This window comes from Dysidea avara, chromosome 5 (assembly GCF_963678975.1).
Source record: "Dysidea avara chromosome 5, odDysAvar1.4, whole genome shotgun sequence".
Taxonomy (NCBI): domain Eukaryota; kingdom Metazoa; phylum Porifera; class Demospongiae; order Dictyoceratida; family Dysideidae; genus Dysidea; species Dysidea avara.
This window is the reverse complement of record NC_089276.1, coordinates 13,354,511-13,374,984: the sequence shown is the minus strand read 5'-3', so window position 1 is coordinate 13,374,984 and position 20,474 is coordinate 13,354,511. Positions and strand designations below refer to the sequence as shown.

Sequence of the window (20,474 nt, the reverse complement as noted above, 5' to 3'; positions counted from 1 at the left end):
CCACACCCACTTATCGCGTTACCAACATACGCTCAGCTACACCCATTTATTAGTAAGTGCAGTATGTAGCACGAAACTGAGGGTATCTATGGTGAGGGGTAGCTATTGTCAGTAGGTGATGACCTTTTTTTTTCTTTTGGTCTTCAACCTACAGCTAGGCTGAAGTTGCAATTTACTCAACACGAATCGAACGCTCAAAACGTAGTCTCGCTCGAGACTAGCAGAAACATAGCTCTTATCGCACGCCACGGCTTTAATTAATCTGGGTCAAATCCGGGTCTGACCCGGATAGCATCAGTGGGTCAGCAGTAGTGACCCGATTTCAACGCTGGTGCAAAGCACACTTCCCAGCATGCAAAGCACACTTCCCAGCATGCAAAGCATACTGGGTCTGGGGGCATGCCCCCCCCCAGGAAAATTTTGAAAAATAGATGCTAAAATACTGCAATTTGGAGACATTTCCACATAAAATTCATAATATTTTCTGCCTGTAGATATTTTATAGACTGCCTTTAGATTATAGGTATGGCTCTCTGAAGCATTTTGCTAATGGAAAAGTTTGGGTAGGTACAGACAACCAAGTACATGATGCACCCCTCTCACAATTGCATAACACTGAATAGGTGCATGTTAGAATAAGAATGTTGAAAGTGGAAAATTTTGAAATTTGAACAATACAAGATTGAATCTGAGAGCATTTTCAATGGTAATTGTGTACCTTAATTAAGTATTGTCATACATAATAACTACACAAGTAGATGGATGAAGCCCTTTAAACAGACCAATGTACTTCATTGTATGTATAGGCGCAGGCAGATTTGGAAAAATTCCATAATAGAACCAACTACATGGTTCCAGTGAATGTTCTATTAGAGTAGTTAGCTGACTGCTCTATTAGAGTATCTCGATCTTGTACACCTCCAATGCTGATCCAGGTCCTTGTTGCATAAACTTTAGCATAAATCCACTGATAATACCTTGGAAAGATATTTATAAGGTGGTTTTATGAGTATTTGTATTATTAGTGATCATATAATTATGCTAAGACAAAATTTCATTATAATACTCAGCATATTGACCAAGTAAAGCCTAAATATGAAGGGGGGGCCCGCCCCTGTGTATAGCTAACCTCCAATGTCTATAGCTATAATTGGTAATAAATAAATAAACCTTTACTTCACTTTGGTCTTGCAGATCTATTTTTTTATGAATTCAGTGTACACATTACACATCTAAGGATTCTAATTGTGTTATCTTTAATAAACCATTCACTGTCAATGGTTTGTGCTGGATTTAAATGTTCACCTATATTACATTTAGTCTCTTCAATCTTCTGTTTTACACATGTATGAAAAGTTTTTAGACAAAATTTTGTACCAGAACAAGCAAATCGTGCAAGTATCATAACCGTACTCTAAGGAGTCTTTCACATTTCATATAATAATACTGTAGCACCATTTGGGTACCCAAATCAGAGCCTAATTAGCTTCCATATCCTACCAGTTTTCAGCAAAGTTCCAGGAATACTCAGCTTAGGCCCATAATATGTTTTTTAATGCAATATTTCCTTTGATATCTGTGGTTACTAAATCTTGTGGCAGGGTAACTAAATAGTTAGTAACCTGTGGACCCTGTGGTTGTTTACTATATTCGTAGTGGCTATTCGTCCAGTTCCGGATGCTGATTTCACCAGGCTATTTGTCCGGTACGGATCGCGTGGTCCTGTTCGTCCGGTACTATTCGTCCCACAGTGTCACCCATAACTCGAGTATCAAACACACTATAGTTGTATGAAGGTAAATTTTGGGTGAGTTTGAGGCGAGCTAGGGTTGGCCCAGCTTTGCCGGGACGCTCGCTTCAACCCTAGCTCGCATCATTGATCATAATGGGAGGTAAAGGGGGGACAATGGGTCATGTACACCATGCAACATTACTATTTATAGCTATGCATGTGCACACTCAACTCAAGGTGCTGACGAAAGCATTGGAGTCACAGATTCTATCCAGCTCTATCAGTTGAATAACAACCCATCATGCCAAAAACCCACCCTTTTGGACATACATGCATACACCCGGTAACCCAGGACTAACAGGGTGCAGTGAAGCTGCTTGACCAGAATTATGCTCGCTACTTAATAGCTATGGTGATGAGATCATGATATTAATGCAGAATGCTGTGCACTAACTTGGTCAGGCACTTCACTCAGCCACGTTCTGGGCTGCCCAATATTTTCCCAAATTAGGCCAATCATGCACCTGAGCTTGGGTAAGCTTTGCTAATGAGCCTTATCCGAAATTACATACAGGCATAAAATGGCCGCTGTAGTGTGGGGACGTTTGTAAAAATTGTATGGGTGACTATGGGAATAAAATTTTTGAACAGAGATATCTCAGCCAAGAAGGAAGATATCGAACTCTAACTAGTGGGTATGGCTTTAAGACAATACAATAAGTGCGCAGAAGCAATTTCGGTTGATTTTCAAAACAACACTAGATTCCTATTCTTTCAGCTAATTTATAACCATACCTGCTGGTTAGAGCTCGATATCTTCCATCTTGGCTGAGATATTCCCATTCAAAAACTTTCTCCCAATAGTTGCCCATACAAATTTTAAGAATGTCCCCACACTACAGCGGCCATTTTTATATCTGTGACATAATTTCGGATAAGGCTCATACAATAAGATGTTAATCATGGAAAAAATGAATCATTGTTATCACTTGTCACTTTAAAGCAAAATGAGAGGTTAGCTTTATTCTACTAAACACATGCTGCCTAGTACTGCAAAAAATATTTTGGTGTGGCCAAACCTTCTTGTATATAAAAGCTCTTAAATTAATATAAAATGCTGCAATAGTAAGGACTGCACTGTTAGCAGTACTATATAGCATATGGAACTCTGACATATGATATGCTTTAGCAGAAATGTCCAAAAACCTACAAAAGATTTTTATTTTACGACAGCATCCACAAGTTTTGTACAATACATTCTGAGAAGTTGATTTTAAGACAAACATATATTTCTGTAACAGTTTAACAACAGTTGACCATGCCTTAATCACATGCTGGTTTCACGAAAGACCTGAAAACAACAGCAAGGCAGAAAGGGCGGTAACAATAAACTTGTTAACCAATGTAATATATTGCCATGTTCCAATGATCTTGATTGAGTAGTATGTAAATGGCCTTAAATTTGTGACATCACCTTAATCCATCTCTGGGGAGCAAGAAGTTGAAAGAAAAGGTACTTAACATCAACTTTGCAGTTACACACCTGCACGCATGCATGTACAGCATGTAAAGGATATGTCCTCCCACACTGAACAGGGGAAGACAACAGCACACGGAGAACTGGCTACACTTGGACCTTACATAATCAAAAGAGTATTTCCTTGTCACATCATTTTTGCACTTGTAGGTGCTGATAATTGAAACCATATTTCCTTTCCTTATTCCTTGTTTTGGTGGTCACTAATTGAATCAGATGAAGTTCTCTGGTGTCCTTTGATACTTAATTTACTCTTTGATACTTTTCCTTATTCCTTGACTTGATGGTTACTAATGAAACAAGATTATTTTTTTCTGGTGCTTTTGAACCTTAATTCAATCGATGATGTCTGGCCTTGTATTCCTATATTTTATGATAATATACAGGTAGATGGCATAGTGTTTCTATTAATCTACCCATCAAATCTTACCAGTTGCTGCCATTTTTTCCAACTGTAATTGGTACTATGCTAGTGGTTACCGTCTTGTCTCTAGCTTATATTTATACTGCTGCTTATTTTCATCATGTGTCATGAATGAACTTTTTATTTATTTATTATTTACCAATAGACTTGAAGTTTAAACTTTCAAAATCTTCTGCATATAGCTATGCACTTAAAATCTTAAAAAGCTGCAAAGTTTATGCACATTCTAAAATTTCATAATAGTTCAGCCTATTGACAAACCCCATAGCAAGTTTCATCTTCACAGCAGTTCATACACTGAAGTAATCACCGGTTAAGCACACTCTATTATTGCCTATACAATACAAATTACTCTACAACTAAACTACAAACACAATACAACAGGGGTTTGGGGAAAGGAAAATCAGAGTCCTCACACTGCAAAGCCCAGTACCGTAAAATCATACGGGCATTGTTCGTCCATAAAGAAACTGAAAGTTGTTGTAACAAATGTTTATGAGCCTGTTTGGTTGATGCACCACTTCTGGCTGTGGTGCGTTCAGCGATGGTACGAAGGGTCTGAAGCGCAAATGGTGACCAAAAACCAAAAGTTTCAACACAAGAAGAAGAAAAAGAAATGTGAGAAGGCTGGGTAGTGCTACGAACAGACACATCAAAATAAGCTGGACGACCATGCTGAAAGTCAGGGTGGTACACATCACCTGGGCGAGAATTATCTTCATAAGAAACACGCTGTTCCTTCAAAGCTCCTGAGTGACTCTGGGACAAAGCATGACAAACAATGTCAACTAGAGCATCATGGCGACGAATTCTCATAGGACCATGAGAACATTCTAGAAGATGGTCACCAAATTGGTCAATGGAAGTAAGACACACACATAATGGGGAAAGTGGAAATAGAGGGATTCCGAGCCACAAACGAAGGCCAACAACAAACTCAGGACCAGGAATAGCCAGAGCAAGGGAGACTTGAGGAATAGCTTTGAGCCATCCACTGCTAGTACCAGATGAGTGAGAGAGAGCAGTAAGTCGAGTACAGTTTCGGATGTTGAAAGAAGCAAATAGTTCGTCATACTGATCATAATCAATTTGAAATGGAGCGATCTGATTGGAGCTTCCAACATTCCCAGTGGCGGATCCAGGATGGGGCATTTGGGGCAAATGCCCCCCCTTCAAGAAATTGCATACAAGATCGAGATACTCTAATAGAGCAGTCAATTACTCTAATAAAGCAGTCACAATGTTCATGAGGCAGTGTAGCTTACCTATGAAGCTATAAATAGGATTTTATTTTACATAACAGACGTGATATAGTTGGTAAGGATAACTAGCTATTATTGTCGTGACCTTTTTTTTTTTTTTTTTGGTCTTCAACTGTTTTTCAGAAAGGTGCCCCCCCTCTTTCCAAACTCTGGATCCGCCCCTGATTCCGGTAGCGCCAAACTTTTTGTACACAGTTTCACCAGACCCTATTTTTAGGGTTGGGCGCCGCGAGACTAGTAGCTAGTAAAATTATAGTGAGTATGATTTAATTGTTTAGAAATGCAACTACCGAAAATCGGTCAGTGAATTGGAGAACTGTCAATTTCCCCAGGGGTGGGGACAAGAAGCAATTTCAAATCCCCACTTGGGGTGTGGGGACGCCCCGGGGCTGGGGGGTGGGGGATGAAATTGACAAGTGCATTAGCCCTATTCTGCTCATCACGGTCGGTGTCCACTACGACTCAAAGTGTGGCTGCGTATGCACAGTATATTGCTGTCATGGCTGGGTGAGTGATAGGACTAGATTGAGAGCGAGGTTCCGATGATAATCATTATAGCGAGGTTCCGGTGATAATCATGAGAGTGACATCCGTTTTTGCGGGATCACGAGACACCCCAGACAGACTAAATGAGTTCGAAACGTGAGGACTGTGAATTCGAAGACAGGTGCAAACAACTTACTAGGTATACCCATAAATGTACTCTTCTTGTTTATAACTGGTTTGGTAAGTACAGTGGAACCTCTCTATTACGGACATTTTGGACCCAGCATTTTTGCGGTCTACTTTTTACTGTAGTCATAGATCCTTTACCTCGTCCTTTGCAGGACCTATGCTGCAATACAGGGGTTTTCCTCTTTCAGAGGTAAAAAAAATGTACTAACCAGGGGGTGGGGTAAAACGGGGACGGGGATCAAGAGGGGTAAAACCGGGGGCGGGGACGAAAACAGTGAAAGTGGATGCTAGGGACAGGGAAATGAAGGGCTACAGTCAGGACTCCCTACTAGCTACATGCAGAGTGACAGTGGATGGATAAGACCTGGTTTCTGAGTGGTTTCCAGAAACGAAGTTATTATTGTTCCGGTAGTCCACTAGATTTCTCACTATCAAGCACACTAATTGTATGCTATGCCCCGAGTATTCGACTTCAGGGCACACGTCTATTAGATTGCCCCAAGTATTCGACTTTAGGGAACGCGTCTAGTAGGTTGCCCTGAGCATTCAACTTTAGGGAACGTGTCTAGTAGGTTGCCCTGAGTATTCAACTTTAGGGGACGCGAAAAGTAGTTCTAGGGTTAGGGTCGGGTTCAGCTTTAGTTTCTTCTTCACCTTCAATATACATTATATAGAAGTTACTCCACTCAGAGACATATAAGGTAGAAACTAAGGGATGTGTGTAGCTGGGAGCCACTTAGCACAATGGTTAGGACTCTGGGCTCAAGCACTGGAGGTCCCGGGTTCGATTCCCAATCAACGCATTTTGTGTTTTTCTTTTTTTTTTTGTCTAAGTTTTGTTTTTATTCACGTGACTGCCGAAATAATAGCAACAGCCTTCCAGAAACTGGCAAACAAGCTGGATCGAGATTTGAATTTACTGAATGCATCATTTCATGCACACTAAGGCTGCCTTCCATTCTACATAATGTGGCTGTGTAGTTAGGCCCTGGAATTAAATAAGTGGATTGAAAATCAGTTATCAAAAGATCTTTTGCTACTTATAAATTGTACATTATGTGTAAACAAGGCTGAAAGATCCAAACACTACTGGAAAAACATACCCATGAAACCCCAATGAAAAAGCACCCACTTTACTGTGAAAGTAATGTACACGTATGATTTTTTTTTCCTGCGCACATCAGCAGTGCTGGCTGCTCAGTAATAATAATAAATGGCCCAATGGTCTGGGAATGATCCTTGGGATGCATTAAAATTAGACTACCTATTATCATTTTGCACATAAAGGTTAGGGCGACTGCATTATTTAGGCGACTGTTCTATTAGGGTATCTCAATCTCAGCTTGTCTTGCCAGTTTCTGGAAACCACTCAGAACACTTACTACTCAGAAACCTGGTCTTATCCATCCACTGTCACTCTGCATGTAGCTAGTAGGGAGTTCTGACTGTAGCCCTTCATTTCCCTGTCCCTAGCATCCACTTTCACTGTTTTCGTCCCCGTCCCCATCCCGGTTTTATCCCATCCCCTAACCAGACCTGTAGGTACCAAAATCTTTGTCCTTATTATGGAGGTTTTTTCTATTGTGTCCTTAATTCGGGGAGTTTGTTAAGAGAGGTTCCACTGTACCTAGTTAAGGTAGTTTCTTCACGTGGGCTGGTACTGGTATGGACCAAAAGACACCACCAACAACTAATCAGTAGCTAAATAAATAAACTGTTGTTCATGCTTTTGTCATTAATGATGGTTCTCGCTCTCTGTACTTAGTCATCGTCATGGGAATTGATGCACTCTGACCAGTTGCTTTGAGCAATTTTTTGAGTTTTTTCAGTAGCAGAGCTAGTTGTCCTTGCAAGAGTACTAGTATGGTAGATGATCTACTGCCTGGAAATCCTGTACTAACTATAGTTAACCTTTAATTCACTTTGGTCCTGCAGATCCTATTTTCTGGGCTGCTGTATTGTAAATTGTGCGCACGCACATATTTCAACATTGCACATCTGAGAATTCCAGTTGTAGCTACTATCTTAAACCATTCCCTGTGTAGGTTAGCTATAGTTAGTACTATCTTAAACCATTCCCTATCTTAAACCATTCCCTGTGTCAATGATTTGTGCTACATGGATTTATGTATTCACCTAAATCACGTTTAGTCTCTTACACAAGCACATGGAAATGGGAAGGGTGGGGGGATAGGAGGGCCATCCCCCCCACCCCATGGGACAATGCTTGCAAGAAAAGATCTAGATCGCCCCTGTACACAAGTATGAAATAAAATTTTGTACCCAAACAAGCAAACCGTTCATGTATCATGACTGTCCTCAAGAGTACATGTACTCTTGCTGTCCTCAAAGGACTCTTTAATTTTCAGATTTCTTAAATATTGTAGCACACAAGCAAGGCATTTGGGTACCCAAATCATAGCCTCTATTCTCTACCAGTTTAGCAAAGTGTCTGGAATACTCAACTGATATCCCTAACATGTATGTTTTTAATGCAATATATCTCTGATATCTGAAACCTGTGGCAGGATGGGTAAATCTTGATGCTAGTACCTACAGTTTGCCACTGGTTAGTTTACTTTCTGGACAAGACAAATCTATTGGCATTCATACCCACTTGATTCACCAATGTCACAGGGCGGCGATAACACCATCAAATTGGAAGGGTGAATCTTGATACTACACCAGAGTTTGTACTTGCTTTGCTCAGAGAAAATTTTCAAAAGTACTTAAAACAAGTTGATATTGATGTCTACGCTATTTAGAGTCCCTCAGATGGTATGGGCTTGGCTACCCACTATTAATTACCTCGGCCTGCAGCCTTGGTAATTAAGTTCATAAGTAGCCTCATCCACATCATCCTCGGGTTTCTGAATAGTCTAGAAATCTTGTCAGCTCATTCTAGCTAATACATAGCTAGCAGAACAGAGTATGGAATAAGGCCACTTTATGGTTTGTGTATTGTGATGTTTGCAATGGTCTATATTTCACCATAAGAAATTTAATATGCCTTGCAATTAAGAGTTCATGTTCTTAATAAAAAAAATAGTGAGGGAGTGTCTAACTGCCAATATAGCCTGTACAAAAATACTAGAGCACATGAGAAAGACATTGATCTGTGAACAATTTATTGGGGCGAGCCTGAGCGAGCCCCACACTAGGGAGTCAGCGGTGTAATGGACACATTTACAATAAATTACAATATAAAGCGGATACCTTACACGTGCTTCCAGACCATTCTCCTTATACGGTGTACGTAGTCCATACAAGTGCGTGTAATCATCCATTCCACAGAGGACTTAACGCGTAGATTACTGCTTAGCCATATTTGGTATGTGTATATGGTTCATTTCACAAGAGTTATCAGTGTAGATTACTGCTATGCCATGTGAGTGATGTCTGGCCACATGCAACTATTCAATGGATACAGAGGACATCTTTGACATAGGAGGAAGTAGTACAGGCTCAGAAGGAATGCAGAAGAGGCAGAAAGGAGAAGGCATAGCCGGAAATCATGAATATATGCGGCGTCGAAGAGCTGCAATGACGTGAAAAGAGGTGGGTAAAGTAGAATACTCTCAGATCAAAGACGTGACCTTATCAACACCTATCCATCAATGAAAGCTTTGCAGATGTGTACATAGTGATTTTGCACAGACTATATTGATTCTTAGACACTCTCCTCCATAAAATATTATGCATAAAATATTATGAACTCTTTATGCAATTCCAGAATTCCTTACATTGTTTCAATAGTTTTCACTGCCATCAATACTTCAAAAATATACACTCAGGCTCACCCCATGATGCTGTTAGCATCTGTCTAGTACTTTTACTGATGATAGAGAATTGTGTTGATAAGTGTAGAGTGCTGTTGATAGGTGCTAAATGGTAAAACCTTTTGTCCTACCAGGTATGGATGCCCTCCAAGTTATGTAGTGATTTTGCCTGAAAGTATACTAGTTATATTCTCCCTTATTATGGACTCTTGCTATCATGTATTCAGCCTCTTCAACAGAACACTAGTACAGGAACCATTATCACTGTACTTTATAGTACAGTGATAATGTGTATTAACCAAGGGAAAAGTGAATCATTGTTATCACCAAAATGAGTGGATAGCTTTATTCTACTAAACACATGCTGCCTAGTAACTGCTAAAAAAGATTTTGGTGTGGCCAAACTTTCTAGTTTATATTAACCTTCTAGTTTATATTAACCTTCTAGTTTATATTGTACATAAAAGCAATACGAAATGCTGCAATAGTAGACAATGCACTGTCAGCAGTACTATAGCATAATTTGGGAGCGTGACATAAAAGAGATATGCTTTAATAGCAAAAGCCTACAAAAAGAATTTTTTTATAAATTTTACGATAGCATCCACACGTTCTGTACAATGCATTCAAGTTGATTTTAAGATGAACATAATATATTTCTGTAACAGTTTGACATGCATGTTATATTCACATATTGGTCTCATAAAAGACCTAAAAGCATATAGGAAAGAGCTGCAACAATAAACTCATTAATCAATTAAACAGTACAGGCTAAATTGTCATATTCCAATGATCTGATTGAACTAATCATCTGATTTGTTGTAGTGTGTAGATGGCCTTAAAAATTTTAACATGCATCATCTTAATCGTTGAAAGAAGAGGCACTTAAACTCAACTTTACAGTTACACATCTGCACACGTGCATGTACACACTAAAGGATTGCTATGTCTTCCCACACAGAGCAGGGAGAACTGGCTACACTAGAATTCTGCGTATTTCCTTGTGACATCATTTTGCACTTGTAGGTGTTGACCATATTTCCTTATTCCTTGTTTTGGTGACATCACTAATTGAATCAGATGAATTTTCTTTAGTTGAAGTAGTGTCCTTTGATGCTTTTCCTTGTTTTGATAGAATGATAAGCTACTGGTAGGATTCCTTATGGTCTTGTCTCTAGATTATGATAGTCACTGATATATCAGTGATTTATTTATACTGCTGCTTATTCCATTGTGTGTCATGAATGAACTACCAAGTTTAGTTTTCAAAGTCTTCTTCACATATGGGTTTATTTGGGAATTGATGGAATATTTCTTTTACGGTTGGGAACTGTATTTCCTGTTTATGCTTATCACTGTAGTTATAATAATCCAACACTGCAACATTTTAGTCTCGCCAGCCAGCCTGTATTTTTCCTTTTGTCGTTTTGTTGGGTTTTTCCCAACCAAATGACAAAAGGAAAAATACAGGCTGGCTGGCGAGACTAGAACATTGCACTACCCTTCACAAAATACTTTTCTGTGGCAGCTCTTTAGTCTTAGTGATCTCATTTTTAAACCAGTTTTGTGACAATGTAGGTGCTTTTTGTTGATGTCACACTTTTCCTTATTCCTTGTTGTAGTTGTTACTATTAGTAGTAATTTGCTTGGGTGTATGGTATCCTTTGGATGCTTAATCTGATTAACTAACTAGTTAGAAGTATAGACATGTAGCTTAGTGAGCCCTACCATGTATATATGAGAATAGCTATGATGTATTGGTGTTGCTTGTTTGATTACTTGCTTGCTTGCTTGTACTGATAGGAAGGAAGGCTATCAAAGTTTACACTAAACATTGTAACCAAAAGCCACCTAAGCACTATAACCAACCAATATTACATGGCTTTACTATTTAGAATTACAAGTTTCACTGTACACTTTTAGTCTAGTCTATATAGGCCTGTCAAACATGACAACTGGTAGCTATGTGTACTATTTGTATAGCTGTATACAGTATAATGTGTTGCTACAACTAATAATAATCTTTTTATTACTTTGGGAAACCCACACATAATCATTAATCCTACACAGGTGACATGATTCATGATTATTAATCCCAGTAGTAGAATTAATGATAATCCATAAAAATATTTTTTGCACCAACTGGTCTATCTGTGTAAGTAAGCAGACCAAACTACTGAAACTAGGAAAGCAGGAACTGAACAGAAATGGAAAATAGGAACAGGAATGACCAATGGTAAATGCCTCATTAATGTCATCACAGGTTGGATTTTATAGCACAATGCTTCTTTACAGAATTGTCAAGAATAACTATCCCGACAGGGACCTGCATTAAGAGCCTGTAAATTTGATGGACTATAGCTGGCAAAGATTCAGTATAAAAGGCTAGCTAAGTTGTCAATACTGAATGCTAATCTTAAGATAAAGCAAACAATGACACCCATCATGACGTCCATGCTGCTGGTTTCAGTTGTGTTTTTACTAAGTCATCTTTGACTTTGCTCATCTAGCTACCTAAACTGTCACTGGTTACTGTTGCCAGGGCCTGGCAACAGTGACCAGACGGTTTGCAAGCATTTCCATCTCAAACACCTGTAATGTAATCATTGGCCGCATAAACTAGCTATGACGTGACATAGCTAATAATAATAATAATCATGTCACTGAGCCACTGCTAGGCAAGCCTTAGCAAGCCTCACCATATGTAAATGGATTCATGTTGCTTACTTGCTTTTACCTACGTTCCTGGCTTATATTTGCATACACCATAACTAACAAGCCACCTCGGTGCTAACCATACAATATGCCATAATCACTAAGCCACCTAAGTGCTAACCATACAATATGCCATAATCACTAAACCACCTAAGTGCTAACCATACATGCCATAATCACTAAGCCACCTAAGTGCTAACCATACAATATGCCATAATCACTAAGCCACCTAAACAATCCTTGTTGTGGAGCTGACTGCTAGCTAGCTACTACCCTACCTGGCATCTCAATCTCTTGATTGTGTGAGATACTGACTGGTACAGTATGTACCATTTATATACTCATGATCTTGTGTGCTGATATAACTTTGATGTGCTTACAATATGCATCTATTGTCAGTCACTAACCATGTGATTCCTATTTGATGCCCTTTACCACATGAAGTAATACTGGCATGCTGCTTGTCAGTCATGCTAGAATCACTGAGCCACCTAAGTGACCTAAATGCTGGCATGCTACTGACAATGAAGAAAGACGACAAAGTTTGTAAGTGCATGATGAATACCAGCAAAGAGGCTCCTCACATGTCTTTGCATTGTCCAATGATCCAGAAGAAGACGAGGAAGATAGCGTTTTATGCTGACAGTATAACTATCATACAACAGTGGCTTCTGACGAAGACGAGACTGAAGTTCTATGAATACGAAGACTTATAACAAGAAGAAAACTTAGCACTCTACCAATTATCAAAAAACTGCCACATCTACAAGAATATATGCTCTACAGTCATCGCACCTCAATTTACACAGGTTCCGCCAACTGTGACCATAGTAGCTATGTTTCATTTAATAGTTTAAATGCTTCAAGTAACCTTTTAAAAATCGTTTATTTGATCAGAACCATTTATTTCGTTTAACTCTCATTGTATGCTCAGTTGATTGCATTAAATAGCTAATTAGACTCTATTTAGACTGTTTTGGGTGGGCAATAAATCTCATATACTCCGCCTTGTTTTCTAATATACTCCACGCCTTCAGGCACAATATAACATATGCTCAAAATCTAGGTTCATCCGATCGCTATGCATTGTTCACGTGCAGTGATTTAACGAGCGCAATTATTTTGTCACGTGAGGACACGTAGTTGCCATGGCGCTAGTATTATTGCAAGAAAACCAGTCGCTTTTGCCAAGCCTACAGCAGAACAGCCATGGATGAGGTAAGTAATCTGAGTGTAATGTGAAATAGAGTCTAAAGCAGTTACACTGGCAGAATGTGGAGTCTATGAAATTTAGAAACCCTTAGGCCCTTAGTAGCGCCCTCGCTTCACTCGTGCACTACAGCCTGGGCCTTCGGGTTTATAAATTTCATAGACTCCACATTGTGCCCGTATAACTATTATTTAATTCAAGATCAGTCTTGCCCCACAATTCTTTTAGTATCAGGCCAGGCAAACTTGATTACTTGCTTCTCATCCACAAAAAATTGGATATTCATGCAGACGGAAGGTCATTTTTCATTAAAGAAAATACTCCAAATCAAGCTGTCTGTTACTATAATGGTTAGCTAAATGCTTTTAAGAACTAGTATTTATGTTTTACCACCATTTCTGTGGTGCAAGTGACATTTACTGTGCTGTTAAATGATAGCCAGCCTTCTTAACATCAAAGTACATGCGCATGTGATTGATAACAGCAATAATGAATCTAGAGGTGATGGGGTAAAAAGGGTTGTGGGAGGGGATGAGAAATAATTAATCCAGTTTGCCTGGCCTAATAATAATAAAAATAATGAACAGCCATCCAGTGCCCAGACCACTTTTTTTCCCTTTTGTTGGGTAGGAGGAAAAGGCAACATAGCCATTCCCCCACGTTAATACATAAAAACGGTCTGGCCACGAGGCTTAGTATCTGGGGGTCGGTCACTCAGAAACTAACAGCAATTTTCATATTTCAATGGTGATATTTCAGCTTTAAACTTTCCGTGTTTTACTCAAGAAGCCATGAAGTATCTCGCTCATCACTTGATGACTGATACCCGAAGTGAAAATATTATGCATTGATAGATTTCAAGTTTCAACACTTTGATCAATGATATTTCACTGAGTGACGGACCCCTCACAGCCATCTGTGTGAGCAGACAGAGAATAGTAATGTCTCGAAAATGTATCATGAAGGGCTGCCTCAACAATTCTGCCATTTCACAAATCCATAGTGAACCAGATTCCTTCCTTTGTCAACACTTTTGAGAGCTTTAATTGAGTTAGGGGAGTCAATAGCTAAGTCCATGGTGTTTTTCAAACGTTCTTAGAAATTGTCTGTAATCTGTTCGTTGCACTAAAAATGTAAATAATTGGTGTTTGTTTTAATTATCATGTGAAGCAATCTAATTGACTTTGTGGTAAGTAACTATACTGTTGCAGCAGATGTATTGGAACTCAAGAAAGTAAATCATGAAAAGTTGAATGCTTGTCACAAGAGTTACACTTTTTAGACCAAGCTGATATCTGATACATTTTTGTCCCATACCCAATTGTAGGGCTCACGCATAAATTCCACTAAAAGTATATTGTGCTTGTACAGCTAATGCCATATCAAAAAGTATATAGGTATCATCACATGGCAAGTTTAATCCTGGCATTAGCACTTATCAAATACTCAATCCCCCCAGTATGTTTAGGATCTTGTATGATATGGGTTGTTTCATCACTATATTTCTAGTTCCTTTTTTATTTCTTAGCTATGTATACTAGCTACTTCATAACTAGCTATTCAGAATAGAATTATCCCTTGAAGAAAAAAGACCAACAATCAATAATAATGTTCAATATTATAACCCATATGCATGCTGGACAGTGCATGCGCCCTGTATGGGGCATTCGTATGCATATGAATAAAATAGTATATAAATCATTAACTATTTCAAACTGCTTTTAGCTGTCACAGTTTTGTTACACAAAGAATGATCATGTAACCAAATGTCTCTCAGAAAGTAAGAAATATAACAATTGGTTTACTGCAGGCCACTCCAATAGCTAATTATATTTCTGGTCCACTGCCCACATCCTTTCCTTAATGTGAAACACATCTGTGGAAAATACACATATTGAAGTTCCAGATTTATATCAGGCTGTAAACAAAAATGCTATATCTATGTGTCATTAACAATTATCACCTAAGATGGCACATAGTGTAGAACAATACATTGTAATAGAACAGTCAGTTTCATATAAATACTCTAATTGAAGAGTCATTTCATTGTGTTGCTGAAATCTGCCCACTCACTTGCAACTCATTATTCAGAAACATAATTACCAACTAGAGCGGCCTATGCTGCACATACAGTAGGTTGCAAAATAAAGTTTACGTTTCGTAATTGTAATTACGGTGTGATTACTAAGTAATTACCATGTTTGTACTGTAATTACGTTTTGACCGTAATCTGTAATTATGCAAAAAAGTAGTTTTTCACCAGCCATATATACAATATACTCATAGTTACCAATAGAGCATAATTCGTAATTACGCTTTGTAATTACGCTACTACAGCGTAATTAAAATTACGAAACGTTAATTTTTTCTGCAGTCTACTGTATGTAGTAGTGCCATAGCATGCACGAGTTCATCAAGTGTAGGTTTTGGTCAGGTGACTGAGCAATTAACACTGGAGCAGGAAATACAGGATACCAAGAGCTTGATATAGAACCATAAATACATGTGATGAAAGCTTAAACAACAGCATAGTCAGTCCATGACTTTATAGTGAAAGGACGCTCCATCAGACAAGCATAAGATTGGTGAGACGATTGAACATGACAGTTTCTACCTTACCCATACCACCATTCAGAAGTTGAAAACACCAGAGGGGTGTAGCAACCCACACTTGATTGTGATCTGACCTCTTGGATAATATCTTCATACGCATGATGTTTCTCTTGTTCATGCTTACATCATTAGTAGTCTTGTGTGCCAGATGGTTTGTTTTGGGGCAACAAATAAACCATCTGGCATGACTACTGCAGGAATGTTGTACTGCATTATGTCTAGCACAATGATAAAGATGACCCAGAATATGTTTGGTGAAATGACTTTGTTTCGTGTGGAAAATTGTCAATTCACAAGTCTTACTTCCATGATTGTCCTTTGATGGAGTTTCAGTGAACGTGTGCATGTATTTAGTGGTTGCCACAAAGTATTATTGAAAATACGTTTTAGTAAGATTATTTGCATTAATGTGATATTGGAATACTATGTAAAGCATTTTCTCTATGTCGTTATTACATGTTAGTTGATTAATTACAAATTAATGGTAAATAACCATACATCTTTTCCAACAGATAGAACACATACAAGATGCCAAAAAAGTATCAAAAGGAAATAAAGGCAATTCAGAAGAAGTATGTTGAACTAACATATCTGGATTTCAATGCTCATTTTTTAGAAGAACTTTTCAAGGTAACATGAAAAGTGGTGTTGTAGATACTCAGGAAATATTCACATATAATGTATTTGTTAGGATAATTGAAACCAATTAACTGTTTGTGAGAGATAAGGGAAATCATGTATAAAGTATGTAGTGATCTTTTACAGGTAGCTGACATTCATACTGTTACATTTAGTTCCATTCTTGCCAAGTTGAACACAAGTTCTGTAAATGCATTCCTATCTCTCTGAAGGAGAACAGCATCATGTACAATTTGATAAGCAGAATGTTTGATGCAGTCGATCAGGTTTAAAATCTTTGATTAAAGCATTAAGAGATTTTGTAGGACTCCAGACATTATGTGAAGTTGCTCCATCGACAACTGCTTTCTGTAATTGATCTGTTAAAACTACCTTTCCATATATAGCTACATAGATGCCATCTCAATTTGTAGAGTACTTGTAACTTTGTATTAAGGCTGTGGTAAAGGTATCAATTTAAAAGAACATATAAAAAAGTTTGCCACTAAAATAATGTCATTGTGCTAAACCGCATAAACACTATAAATGTCACAAACTAAAATTAATTCACAATACTTCATGTCAGTGTAACACTAATGTAGTGAAGGTTAATGGGTGTAAAGAGGTTGAAATGCTGCTGAAAGTGAATTCCTTTCCTAGTATCTGCCATTCAATTTGCCATAGAACAAGAAAGTGATTTTCAACCGTATGCTAAAATTTTCTTTGATTTCCTTCTGCTATAGCTTGTTTAAATCACCATTCACTGCTCTTTCCAAATCTTGCCTGGAATCTGAAGCATCCATCATGTGTTCACCATTTATTACAAGGCCCTAAAACACCTAATATGGGGGAAATTACTATGCCAGGTTGGTTTAAGCCATTTTGATGTACCAAAGTTCCATGAATCTTCTCATAGTATCATTTTGCTTGCAGGGAGTTGGTCTATACATATCACACCTGGTAAGTAACTAAACAGACACGAGGTAAACAATTAATCTCATTTTAAAAGGTTTTTCAATGGAAATGTCTGTTCCAGCTGGCATTTTTACCACGAACAAAGTATATAAATGTCCGCAAACTTCTTCATATGTTTCTTGTTAATAGTTATCACATAAAATAGAAAATATTTGAGAAAACATTGATAGCAAATCATGTAATCATAAAAGGTTTCCACTGTGGTATCAATGGTATGGATGTTTGGTAACTGTAGCCTTGAATTACTGGCCAAGCAATGCTAAAACTTTGGCCTTATGTATAGGGAACCGTCAAATTTCACTGGCAATTTTTTTTTGCAAAATGGGTAAGTAAAAACAATGCGCAAAATGCTGGCATAATAGGTGCAATTCTTATGTAGTGGACATAAAAATTGCACAAAAGATTGAGATACTCTAATAGAAGTGGCGATTGCGATACCCTAATAGAACAGTCACATATGTTAAGCTAGCTTTTTGTGGTAAAAGCAAGTACAGATCAAGATAGTATTTCTCTTCTTTAAGGTAAAATTGTAGCTTTGCACATCAATTAAATAAGATTAATGCTAAGTAAAATACATATAATTCTTGAGCAAAATATGGAGCATAATAGGTGAATTGCTGGAAAGAAAAGCAGGTGAAAAAAAGCACAATAGACTTAGCCCTACTTATGCACCATATATAATGTACTTCAGATTTGTGTGTGGCACTTACAATATATATATCTAATCCAAAACAGCCAAGCTGTAAAAAGAAAAGTGCGACCCCCAAAAAGACTATGGTGAAAAAAGATGTGAAATCCAAGGTGGCGGCTAAGAAATGGCTGTGATGGTGGATTAATAGTAAAAAATTTAATAACAACAATTCAGGTGAATTTAGTGCCAAAATCAAGTGGCACCAAATTCACCTGAATTGTCGTTATTAAAATTTTTACCATTAACCTACCATCACAGCCATTTCTTGGCCGCCACCTTGGATTTCACATCTTTTTTCACCATAGTCTTTTGGGGGTCACACTCTTTTTACAACTTAGCTGTTTTGGATTAGATATCGCTTCTTTTTGTATTTGTAAACCCCAGCCTATGGCTGGCTTTGGGGCTTTTTAAACATATCTTTGCCACAGAAAGAAAAAAATATTTAAAGCAGCTCTTTAATACTTTAACTATTTTTGATTTTAGCAGTAAATGAACAAATTATATATATATATATAAGAATGCACAGTAGGGATACTCACTTCTTATTATTTTACAGTATTTGGACATTACGTACTACACCGATCCAGCTTGTTTCAGTACTTTTTATTGCAGCATTATACATTGTCCCTAATCTAATTTAAAATTCCCAATTTTTTCTTATACTTGTTTGTGAAGTTTTTTTTGCAAGCTCATGACCACTAAATATCTGCTGAGTTACTCACAGCACTATTATACTAGATTATGACTCATATAATAACAACTAATCAGTGGGCGTGGCTCTACATAAGCCTGCAGACAATAATGGACATGGATTCGTGCATATCTACATGGGCATGGCTACCATATGTCTACAGACAGTAATTTACGTAAGTGGGCGTGGATTCGTGCATACCTACACACTGATGAATGGACGTGGCTACCATGTCTACAGACTGTAATTTACGTAAGCGGGCGTGGCTCACGAAAGAAGCAGAGCTACGCCATGATGTGTGGTAACACATCCACATTTAATTTAGCACGTAGGGTCAGACCCGAATAATCTGTAAAGCAGGACCTGGATGACCCGACTCGGTTTAACATTGTTACTAATTAAACTATATTTATTGACTTACACATTGCTATATAGTTCTCCGTGAGTTGCTCTCTCTGATCGATATCAACAGCGAGTCTGACGCACGCGTGTGTTTTTGGTACAACCAGCGACCACGAGTATTCGAATAGTTTGATGCAATATACACTGGTATGGAAGCCGTACTGTAGTCTATTAACACTCCAAGGTAGAACCTTGACTGATGGCCATGGTAAAGAAGGATAAAAGGTAAGACAATAGCGCAAGCATTGTATGTTTATCAATATACCAACGGTTTTTTCTTAAGCGATCTAGAAACGTTTCTGCGAAAGAATTAGGGCTGTAGCTGCAGCCAGTTTTCCACTACGCTTGACTGAAGGCGTCAGGCAGGTAGGCAGGCAGTAGAAAATTCCATTGACTAAATTTTTTTTTAAATTCTGTAGCAACTCGACGGAAACGTTTCGGGTCAATCTGAAGACACTTTTGGGCTTGGTTTTACCCAACTAATACTGTTATGTCGTTGTGAGGAAAAATCGCGGCAGGTTTTTGGGTTATATTATATCATGGATCGCCCCCACACCTTCGATGTCCCTAATATACAGTACTATCGTACTGTATGATATATATTTATTTATTTATTTATTACATGCCAATTATTCCCAACAGGATAACTTGTTTGTAGCAGATCTCTCTACAATTGTTTCTAGATGATCTAACAGGGTGATTTGTTTTTTGTAGCTGAACTCTCTACATGGTGACTTGCTTCTAGCTGATACTCTGCATGCAGGGTAAATCATTTCTAGCTAACAACTTCTCTACAGGGTGACTTGTGTGTAGCTGATCTATCTACAGGGTGATTTGTTTGTAGCTGAATTTTCTACAGGGTGATTTGTTTGTAGCTGAACTGTCTACAGGGTAATTTGTTTGTAGCTGAACTCTCTACAGGGTGACTTGTTTGTAGCTGATCTTTCTACAGGGTTAGATTTTCTAGCTGAACTCTCCACAGGGTGATTTCGTTTTTAGCTGATCTCTCTACAGGGTGACTTGTTTCAAGGTGAGCTCTCTACAGGGTGAGCTCTCTACAGGGTGACTTGATTGCTTGTAGCTGAATTTTGTACAAGGTGGTTTGTTTGTGGCTAAACTCTCTACAGGATGAATGGTTTTTAGCTGATCT

General features: G+C 38.2%; 1 protein-coding gene and 1 long non-coding RNA gene across 7 annotated transcripts in view; one reads left to right on the top strand and one right to left on the bottom strand.

Moving 5' to 3' along the window:
• The window catches only part of LOC136256130 (uncharacterized), a 37,474-nt gene that overhangs the window by 890 nt on the left and 16,110 nt on the right, over positions 1 to 20,474 (top strand). For 2 of the 6 annotated variants that reach the window (XM_066049068.1, XM_066049073.1), the window contains one exon: positions 16,460 to 16,577. In XM_066049068.1, coding sequence (XP_065905140.1) covers positions 16,476 to 16,577 — 102 coding nt within the window. In that variant the 5' untranslated portion in view covers positions 16,460 to 16,475. Of the gene's footprint in view, positions 1 to 1,751; positions 1,797 to 5,556; positions 5,641 to 12,424; positions 12,442 to 16,459; positions 16,578 to 19,435; positions 19,550 to 20,474 lie in introns of those variants that run through there. The other 4 variants (XM_066049070.1, XM_066049069.1, XM_066049071.1 and 1 more) reach the window with 4 other exon arrangements.
• Positions 15,017 to 19,481, bottom strand: LOC136256132 (uncharacterized). Its single transcript, XR_010701342.1, has 2 exons — positions 19,344 to 19,481; positions 15,017 to 15,210 (listed from the first exon to the last, which is right to left on the bottom strand). It is a non-coding gene; the product is annotated as an uncharacterized lncRNA (long non-coding RNA).